General features: G+C 40.2%; 1 protein-coding gene across 1 annotated transcript in view; it reads left to right on the forward strand.

The window, feature by feature from the left end:
- Positions 1–10,867, forward strand: part of Lrrd1 (leucine rich repeats and death domain containing 1) — a 17,067-nt gene that overhangs the window by 2,938 nt on the left and 3,262 nt on the right. Inside the window, exons 2-3 of the mRNA XM_004646260.1 lie at positions 5,035–5,233; positions 9,453–9,614. Of these exons, the coding sequence (XP_004646317.1) occupies positions 5,035–5,233; positions 9,453–9,614 (361 nt within the window). The remainder of the gene's footprint in view (positions 1–5,034; positions 5,234–9,452; positions 9,615–10,867) is intronic.

The following is a 10,867-nucleotide window of genomic DNA, read 5'->3' on the forward strand; positions in this document are numbered from 1 at the left end:
TATTTTTAGGGAAGGGTCTACAGGGTGTTCAGGGTCTCACTACTAGATCAGACTCATAGTGATTCTCCTGTTTACAGCCTCCCAAGTGCTGGGAGTACAGGCAGGGCCACCATGCCCAGTCTCAGTTGCTGTCTCTGCATGCCCTGGGGGGAGACCCCTGATCTAACTCCAGGCAGACCCCTGATCTAACTCCAGGCGCTTTAATCCACTGAGCTATTTAGCTGGCCTTCTCTCTTTGATATAATCTTCACAACAATTTTTTTTTATTTCAACCATCAACAGCATTTTATTTTAGATGAATTTATGCGTTACATAGGTATTAACTTCCTTCCTTACCCCTCCTCCCTCCCCAGCAAGATTTTTAAAGTATAAAACTCTCAGTACTTAATTTCTCTAAGGTCTTAAATTAAAAGCACTGAGGGGTGCTTCTCCTTCCAAGGTCCTGATTTGACGAAGGGGGACACAGTCTGACCTTGAATTCCTAAGATTTCTACTCTTTCTTGGGGAAGAAATGGTTAATGCTTCTGCTTCCTTCTGACAAATTCTCTTTTCAGTCGTCACGCGCTCATTCCCTAGACACCTTCTTCGAAAGTTGATTGTTGGATGCATTTTTTTTTTTTTTAATTTGGTAAAAAATTCATTGGGCTTTGCACGGGATGTTTAAGCGTCAGAGCAGCAGTGTTGGTGGCCTGGTCTTGAGTGGAAATACAGCAAGACGCACACACAGTCAGTCCCTCCCTGGCAGCACCGAGGTGGAGACTGGGAAGGGTGTTCAGAGGTGACAGGTCGGTCGCACATGCCGCCTGCTTAGAATTCCCAGGCGGTCGCCCCCGCAGCCGGTGTGTGGGCCGGAGGATTAATCTGTAAACCGCCGAGTTTCCGTCCTGGGGATCCGCGCGCATCAGGGCAGGGCGCCCGGAAGGACCGGGATGGCTCAGCGAGGTGAGCGTCACCAAGGCCCGGGCAGCCCAGACCCTTAGGAAAAGTGCTTCGGTCTGCGGCTCACCCATAACCTGCGGGGTGCAAAGCCAAAAGGAGGTTCAGAGTCACTGTCCCTCGGCGCATCCGGTCGTGTCCCAGAGGGCGAGGGTCCCCCAAAGGGTTCGCTTTGACGGTCTTCACGTCGTCGTCCGCCCGGTGGTCGGGCGAGCGCTGGCTGCAGGCGAGGGCACCGAGAAAGGGCTGCCGCTGGTGTCCGGCCCTGCGTTGGCCCCTGAAGGGTTCCAACCCCAGAGACCTGCAGTCGGGGGAAGCTGTCTTCAGTTTGCGGTAGATACACGCGCCAACGCGACCTGTCCCTGTGCCCCTCCCTCACCGCAAGGTCCTCTCCTACTGGAATCTGGTGCACTTGTGATGAGTTCATGCCAATCCCCGAATGTTGTTTTCTTCACAATAATACTGTGGTAAATGTCTTCATAGACAGGCTTTTTCATATTTTTAAACTGTATCTTTAGGGAATCTTTCTGAAGTTACCAGTTTATTGTTATCATGTTATTTTCCACACTTATAAAGTGAATTTTATTTCTTTATTTAAATTATGATGTTTTTGCTTCTGGGGATTGAACCCAGTGTCTCCCTCCTATAGGCCAAGCATGTGCCCTTTCACTGACCCATACACCCAGGCCCGGAACACTTCACAAAATTTTAAAAATTACTGATTTATCTTAAGATACCAGGAATTACAGCAATTATCTAGATATCTTTAATGTAAGATTATACTCTAAATCAAGATTTCCTCAAGTCTGTTCCTAAAACCCCTAGTCCCATGACCAAATGGCACAAAAGCCCAACAACAATAATATAACGATGGGGAGCTATCGCTCAGTGCCAAAATTACTTAATTTTTTAAATAAGTTCTTTTTGACTACATAATTTATTTCTGGCAAGATTACTTTATGTGATACTTGCTTAGGTAGATGCAATAAACAGTGATACACATATATTTAGAAAGTTACTCTTGTACCAAAAGACAAAATTCTGCAGAACAGTCATGACCTAATTCCTTGATTAGTTTATAATCTTATTCTCCTCTTGTACCTACATGTGTCTCCAACGTTGTGTCCTTCACTTCCTTTTTACAACTTCTTCTGTATAAGCTTCAACATGACATAACAGGAGCTGTCTGGGCCGGTGTGCTGATCCCGGAACTCCCAGTTTCCCCTGGAATTTCCAGTATCATTGCCTCTGTGCTGGCCCCCAGTCATCAGACACTAGAACTGCGCTAGAGGCACCCTAGCTGTTCTTTCTCATTCACTCTCCTTTCTAACGTGTCTTGTCAAACATCAGACTTCATTTCAGAGGACTATTCCTAATGTAAATCTGTGTTTAAGAAGCCAGAATGCATACCTGTGCCTACACAAAGTGGGTGGTTGGCAAGGCACCAGCTTTACAAAACCAACTTAAGTCTCCAGGTTTCTACTCCCAAGCCAGGTGTGCAGCCACACACCTACAATCTGAGCACTGGGGAGGCTAAGGCAAGAAGATCAATACCAGTTTCAAGAAGAACCTGAACTACCTAGCGAGTGAGACTACCTCAAAAGATGAATACAAACCAAACCAAGGAACCAAACAAACACAAAAACCTCCTCTTTAGAAGAATATCCTATGTGCCTGAAAATATTACCATAATAACCCCTCTGGGTTGGAGGGAAATTGGCCAAAGAATCAATATATGTAACACTAACCAATTGTCCAAAGAAAATGAGTCAGGCTAATACAGAGCTTCTCCTAAAGAATTCTTTTTTTTTTTTTGTATTTAGTACAGGGTCTACAGGGTCTCACTACACAGATCAGACTCATAGTGTTTTCAGCCTCCCCAGCCTCCCAAGTGCTGGGATTACAGGTGCGCACCACCACACCCAGTCTCAATCATGTCACAGCGTGCCCTGGGATGGGGTCAGCACAGCATGCCAGGGATCAAATAAACACGAATTCGTAACAGGAGTCTTTCTTCCGTAGTGTTCTATCATCACAGCTCTTAGACACGTCCACTAATGAAGATTGAGCAAGTTGTTGGTATTTGTTTGAAGGAAACTCGATAAACCTGTCCACTCATATTGCTGTAACTCCTACTTTATAGGCATAGCTCTCCAATCTTGCAATCGTCTGAATGTCCACTTCATACCCTAACATCTCTGTCTGTCTGTCTGTTTCTCCTACCCCCCCACCCCGCTTCCTATCAATTCTCCGCACTGATCAACTTCTCACTAGCCATTTAAATACACAGCTTGCCTTACTTTAACTGTCCTGTAACTTTTATCCAATCTTATTCATTCTTAATACTATTCAGGTACATCTTTTATATGAAGTTTTCCTTTAATTCTCTCATTTACAGGGGTTGCCTTAGTTGTCTTTTCATTGCTGAGATGAAATACCTGACACACAAAGTTAAAGGAGGAAAGAGTTTATTTAGCTTACAGTTTGTAAAGGTTTTGTGGCAGAATTTAAGAGATCAGAGAGCCCTCAGGAGAAACAGGATTTATTTTAGGTGTGCACTGACTCAGCAGGCCCATTTCCAAAAGATTGAGCCCTAAAAAAAGGAATCGCTCCTGTTTTATACATGTTACTTAGCAGTTGGTCTTGATGGTGCAAAACTTGTAGGCAGGCAAGTTGACAGAAGTAAAACAAGGGAGGTTGTTAGGCTATGACAGTTTTGCAATTTAACAAATCTTGCTGGCCTTGCTTAGGCAAAATAGGGTGTTATAGGAACAGGAGATTTTAAAACTTTATTTATAGGGACAAAAGTTACTGCTTTTATTTGTATTAGAACACAAACAACAGCCATAGGGACAGGGACATCTACAAGGGTATTTGCTTTGGCTGGGGAAACTTATTTCTTCTTTTTAAGCCGTGCTTCAGTTTCAGTCCATAATTGGAAGGCTCCAAGACAGTGTGGCATGGCAGAAGAACATCACAGAGGAGTAACAATCCATCACAAAGGAGAGCAGGCAGAAGGCAGCAAGCAGCAAGTGAGGGACAAGGGACAAGTGGCAACAGTAGCTTTGTTCTGCCCTTTTATTTTCACTTCTAGAAACATGCCAAACTAATCACTGGACTAATTTAGTAATCATATCCCCTTAATCCCAACATTACACACTCTAGATCAATCTACCTCTGAAAAAGGCCTACCTATGATTGTGTGAGACTTGGGGGGGATTTAGATACAAACTGTAGCAGGGACAATTTTTACACAACTGATATCACTTCTCCTTATTTTGCCGCTAGATTATATAGTGCTTGGTTGTTTCATCTATGTGTTTTGTCTCATGGACCAAATTATAATCTCTAAACCAGAGGGTGTCTCTTATGTTACTTTCATATCTGGAAGAACCCTGAACATAATATCCAGTATGTTCCTCATTGTTTAGTTATTTCTAGGCAGCCTACATATTCAAAATTCTTTTATTCACTCATAGAACAAAAATCACTCAAAATATTCTTATGTTTTCTATCCGTATTTTCTTCTTCATTGTAACAGTGTTTTCATAATTACTTTTATTTCTCAACACTTTGTACTAGGAATTTTTGTGGCCACATTGCTCAAGAATGTAACTCAATTATTGAGTATTTACTCAAAATGCATTGTGCTTGTAAACACATGTACAAAACGTACAAAACATGCCGATAGTATCGAGAATATGAAGAAAACTCACAAACAATGAGTAAATGACAAAGTTGATAAGAATGGGAATACAGAGATGTTGTGAAAGACTTCAGGGGAAAAAATAGCATAGGGTCAAACTTAGGAGAAGAAAGTAAAAGGAGACATGAACACTGAGTGTTGGGAGACTAAAGAAAGAGGGTTAGTAAGCTACAGGGTTGAGCCAGTGTCACTGGGGAAGTACCTCAGTGCCACCTAGTACTTTGTGGATTTCAGCTATTAGAAGTTACAAAGAATCTGAAAGAGAATGGAAATATGTCCTTTCTAAGACAAAAAAACAAACAACTTTCTCCTTTCATGTGATTTTAAATAAAGTTTTAGTGATATAAATATTTATGGATACATAAAGCATACTTGTTTATTCTTTGTTACAGTTAACAAGACTTCCAGAAGAGCTTGCTAATATGACTCAACTTAAAAAACTTGATATCTCAAATAATGCAATCAGAGAGATTCCAAAGAATATAGGGGAATTGAGAAGTTTGGTTAGTTTTTCTGCATGTAACAATCAAATAAGTTATCTTCCACCATCTTTTTTAATGTTGAAAGAGCTCCAGCAACTAAATTTGAGTGGTAAGTGTCAACCATAACTAATAAAATCTCAGAGTTGCAAATCCTGCTGACAAAATACAGGATAATTAAATTTAACATAAGATATTAAGTGCCTATTAGAAAGATAAAGCTGTTGTAGATACAGAAAATGAGATTTTGGCTGGGTGTGGTTGTGCAGTCTTGTATCCCATCATTTGGGAGGCTGAGGAAGGAGTATCACTGTGAGTCCCAGGCCTGGCAGGGCTACAGAGTGAGACCCTGTCTCAGAAAGCAAGAGGAGAGAGGAAGAAGGGTTGGGGGGAGGGAAGCGGGAGGAGGAAGGAGGAAGACATACACTATCTAATTGTTACCCTAAAGATTTTATAATCCAGCTGGATAAGGTGAACATATTTTCTATTGTTGATTTAACTTGCATAATGTAGAAGTACAGCAAAGTCACATACTTTGCAAAGTTTTTCTCCAAAGAATGTTGATGCTTGTCTTGTTGTCATTGATTCCAGACACTTATATTTGTCATTAAAACTACAACCTCCTTCTCCAAATTTGGCAGTTCTTCATTTTGGGCCATTCGCTATTACATTAGTTAGTATTTCATCTGCTTGTTTGCCATCTATACTATTTTGGTGAGGCATCTGTTGAAATCTTTGGCCTATTTTTTTGTTTGTTTGGATTTTTAAAATTGTCTTCTATTGTTAAGTTTTAAGTGTTCTTTGTATATTTTGGATAACATTGTCAGATACATATTTTGCAAATATGAAGAGTTCTTATTTTTTACTTATGTGGGTTTATTCTGTTTATGGCTGTGAGTGGATTTTTCTATTTACTCCTTTGACTTTTATTGGGCTTTTTGTGTCTGTAGATTGATATTTTTCAAGTGTTCTAGGGAATACTGAACCATAATCTCTTGAAATGCTTTTTTTTTTGGTACGAGGGATCAAACTCAGGACCTTGCGTTTGCCAGGCAAACACTTAATCAACTGAGCTATCTCCCCAGCCCCTATTTTCATGTATTATATCATATCATCTTTCTTTATATTCTTGAGAATATTATATTAGTTGTTTTTAAAAACTCATTTTAGGAACAACTAAACCTTCTTTTTTCCTTGGGATTGTGCCACATTTTATCTATATTTTGAGTCACATACTTCACAAAGTTTTTCTTCAAAGAATGTTGAGGTTTGTCTTTCTTGTTGTCATTGATTTCAGACACTTATATTTGTCATTAAAACTACAAACTACTCCTCTGAATTTGGCGGTTCTTCATTCCACAGCTGAGTACTTTGGGTCATTAGCTATTACATTAGTTATTATGGATATGTCAGATTTCCTTCTGAAATAAATGGGGATCAGGAATACAGAAGTAGTTTAGCTGACTTGTTATATTTAGGGGTCTTCTATGAGATTCCACTCCATCTGCCCACTGGGGCTATCGTCAGGCTTCACTGGGCCTAGTAGAGTTGTTTCCAAGCTTCCCCACAAGACTTGGCAGCAGGCATTAGTTTTCTGCCTTTTGAGCCTATTATGATATGGAAACTGGGAGAATGAGGGACACAGGATTTACTTAAGACAGGATAATCCTCCTGTTTCAGCCTCTCCAGCACTGGGAATACAGGTATGCACTACCATGCCTGGTCTCTCTGCTACTACTTCTGCAAATAGTCTTTTATGTCATTTGTGTTGACTCCAGCTGTTTCACTGAGGTCTGCCAGTCCTATGTTGTTTTTCTTTGAGTCATCGTGCAGCTGTTGAATTGTTATTTCCTAGTTCCTTGCTATTTTTAAGAGATCTTTCCTTTCATGATCACTAGCACCAATCCTGTCTTCAAAGTCTGAAAGTCTATTTTCAGTTTTGTTCAAACAATTTTGCCAGCTTTCAATAAAATTCTTAATTTCCTGGATATCTGTTTGAATATGTTTCATGCATGGTACTTTTTTTTTTTAGTACCAGAGTTCGAACTCAGGACCTTGCACTTGCCAGGCAGGTGCTCATGCTGCTGAGTTATGCATTCTAATTCCTTCCTGTATTGTTCATTCAATGTTTCCATCACTTTTCTATTCTCCTCTGTATTTTTAATGTATATTTTCTTTAGATGTACTGTGCAATTCTTTCATGATTGTCATTTTTTTTTTCCCTGAGAGATTATTTGTGAACCGATTTCTTCTATAGCCTGATGGAGTTGTTTCTTTACTTCAGTTGTTATCGTTTCAGAAATTTCAGATCTGCGACTTCCAAGTTCTTCTGTGTCCTTGTCTCCTGGACTCGCTCTGTGTGGGCTAGAGGTCTGAGATTGACTTTTTCTCCTCTGTTTTGACATTTGTGAAGCTCTCTATGTTCACCCCAGCTCAGTAGCAGTGCCAGGTTGGTGTGGCATGAGTCGGCATGGCTCCTGGGACAGTGGGGGAAAAGGTAAGCTCAGCAAAGCTGCTCTTGTCCAGGGTTCAGTGTGGCTTCCACAACGTTGGGGAGCGTGAGCTGGAGCTCAGCAAGGCTTTTGCAATGGCGGGGAAGCAGAGCTGGGCTCATCAAAGCTCCCACGGCAGTGGGAAGCGTTGCAGCTCAGTGGAGTTCCTACAAAAAAATGGGGTGTGGGGTGTGATAGGGCTTATCAGGTTCTTGTAGCTGTCCATGACTCAGTCTGCGTTCTGTGATGGTGGTGGGGAGCCGCAGCTCAGCAAAGCCTAGGTTATTTATAATAATAATGATTATTATTGGATTTTTGAAACAGGATCTTTCTATGTAGTTCAGGCTGGATTTACACACACTTGGAGCCCAGTCTGGCCTAAAAATCATGTTAGTCCTTCTGCCTCAGCCTCCTTAGTGCTGGGATTATAGGCATGTACCACCATGCCCAGCGTATTCTAGATTTATAATATGTATATACACCCTTAGAAGCAAGGAATATGACTAAAGTCCAAATTTGTTGCTATACTTTTTATACATTTAAAAAAATGGTACTAGTGTTTGAACTTGGGGCTTTACACATGCTAGGTAAATACTCTGCCACTGCACACGCAGGTCATTGATCTTGATTTTTAAATACCATCCTTTACCCAAAAAGTTCCTAAATATATATTTAAATAATATAACTATGGAATATATAAATAATATAAAGACAAACTGTAGGTGCTCTAAGTGATCATAAATTGCAACATTTTACTTTTTAATATGTTTTATATCAAAGTGGCATCAGAAAAAGTCTATTAAGGGAGGTGGAGTTTAATTGCTTTGCTCTACTGAGGATGGCCAAGACTTTAAGTGACTTCTGTTCCAAGAAGAGAGTGCAGAGAGGGAAAGCAAAGCAACATACATTAGAGAATCCTGGTTCATATTGCATTAGCTAGTGACCACAATCAACACTATGAATAAAGTCCTATGGATGGTTGGTCCCCCTGATATGCTGTGAAGACACCATTAAATGTCTATGCTATTCTTTTAAAAAATCCACAATACCAGGGTAGTTGTTAGAAAATATATCAGATAAATTCAATTTACAGATCATCACACAAAATTCTGAACCAGTACCCCTCATGTCCAGTCATGAAAAAACAAGGAAAGATTGAGAAACTGTCACAGACTAGAGTTGACTAAGAAGGCATAAGTATATGCAGTGTGGTATCTAACATGGAATCTGTAACCACAAAAAAGGACATTGACTGAAGAACTAATTAATCCAAAAGTCTAAGGTTTAGTTAATAGTAATGAACCCGTGTTAGTTTTTAAGACTGGATTGAATATGACAATATAACAAGAGAACTGAAATAGTGAGGAGTACATAGAAACTCACTACAATCTTTGCAACTTTCTTCAAATCTAAATTTATTTTATTTTATTATTTATTTATTTATTTATTTATTTTTTGGTGGAACCAGGAACTGAACTCAGGCCCTTGCGCTTGCCAGGGAAGCACTTATTCTACTGAGCCATCTCCCTGGCCCCTTAAAATTATTATGGGGAATAAGTTTTACTTAACATAAAACACAATCCTTCTCTGTAAATTCCTTTTGTGCATTAAGAGAATAATCTCCTTCCATTTTTCCACCCCAGGACAAGAATCACAACTACTTTACACACATTCCTTTTCATTCCTAGTTCATGTAAATCAGTGGGAACTTTTGGCCTGTCAGCACTTTAAGGGGCCTCCAGTAGTTTGCCAAGAGAGTAGATTCTCCATGCATGGCTTTTATTCATCTCCATAGTTTTATTTTACATAAAAGTATTTATGTACTTTTTTTTCTTCTAGGGAATAATTTGACAGCTCTGCCTAGTGCTATCCATAATCTTGTTTCACTTAAGGAGATAAATTTCGAAGACAACCCTTTGCTGAGACCTCCAATGGAAATTTGTGAAGGAAAACAGTTGCACACCATTGCCTGCTATCTACACAGGGCAGATGAAAGAGACGGTAGGTGATGAGTGGTGAACTATTGTCTCAGTCATTTTCTTGTTGCAGAGACACCACATTAGACACCCACAACTCAAAGGAGAGATTTTGGCTCATGGTTCAGTCTATAGTCTGCAGGTTCCAAGGAAGAAACAGGGGCACATGGAGAAGAAAAGCTGCTCATATAGTGGCAGTCAGGAAGCAGAGAGCAAAGGGAGGAGCTGGGTAGGGAGATATACCCTTCTAGGCCCTGCCTCTCTTGGCTGCATTTTCCAAGCAGGACCCAGCTTCTAACCCAAGCCAAAGGCAGAACCTCCATAATCTAATGCATTTGTACACCTTTGCCTCCGAGAATGTACAGCCAGACATAAACCATAGCAATTACCTTAAAAGTAATCTTCTGGTATCACTTGTGGATGAAAAGATAGCTTGCTTTGACTAGAGACTTTCAATCTGGCATAGATTTTACAATATTCATCATTTACAGTGAATGGCTGAAATTTATTTTCATAATTCAGATTATTTACTACAGGGCCATATGAACTGAATCTTTGAAAATAGTCAAATCCAATAAGAGGGCTGGGCTGCTTCCTACTCATTGACCTTAATGACCTTCGATTAGGTGTTTGATGATTATGGCCAGACTCAAAGAATGTATACATGGATTTCTTCACCTTTAATCTGTTTTCCAAGATGTAGTTTTTCTAAAAAAATTTTTTTTGTTTTGAAAGAAGTCCTTTCCATTGAGGACTGTTTGCTTCTCACCCATTGTGGCCATTTGTCTGATATCCTTGAAGAGTTCTTCATGTCTTCTGACCTGGAACTCTCCATTGCATCTGTCTCTGTCTCTGTCTCTGTCTCTGTCTCTGTCTCTGTCTCTGTCTCTCTCGATTGAATTTGGGACCTTGTGAAGCAGGTGCTTATACCGCTGAGCTATATCTCTACCCCTGCATGTCTCTGATTACCTCAAAGAGCAGGTTATTTTCTTTGAATGTCCTTCCATTGGACCAGACAGATACTGGTTTCTCTGAGCCTCTGAAAAAGCTTTTCTGGGCTCCTAGACTTTTCCTTAGGAAATTTCTTTACTGTTCATTAATGCATAAACACATAAAACAGCCAGAATTGAAGGAAAAAGTCAAATTCATTTTAAATTCTCAGAGAATTAAAGAAAGCATCTGAAAGGCACTTTAAAATTGTTTGGTCAGGGCTGGTGAGATAGCTCAGTTGTCTAAAGCGCCTGCTTAGGCAAGCTTAGGCAGGTGCAGGGGACCATG

The sequence above is a fragment of the Octodon degus genome, unplaced genomic scaffold (assembly GCF_000260255.1).
Source record: "Octodon degus isolate 3935 unplaced genomic scaffold, OctDeg1.0 scaffold00262, whole genome shotgun sequence".
Lineage (NCBI taxonomy): Eukaryota > Metazoa > Chordata > Mammalia > Rodentia > Octodontidae > Octodon > Octodon degus.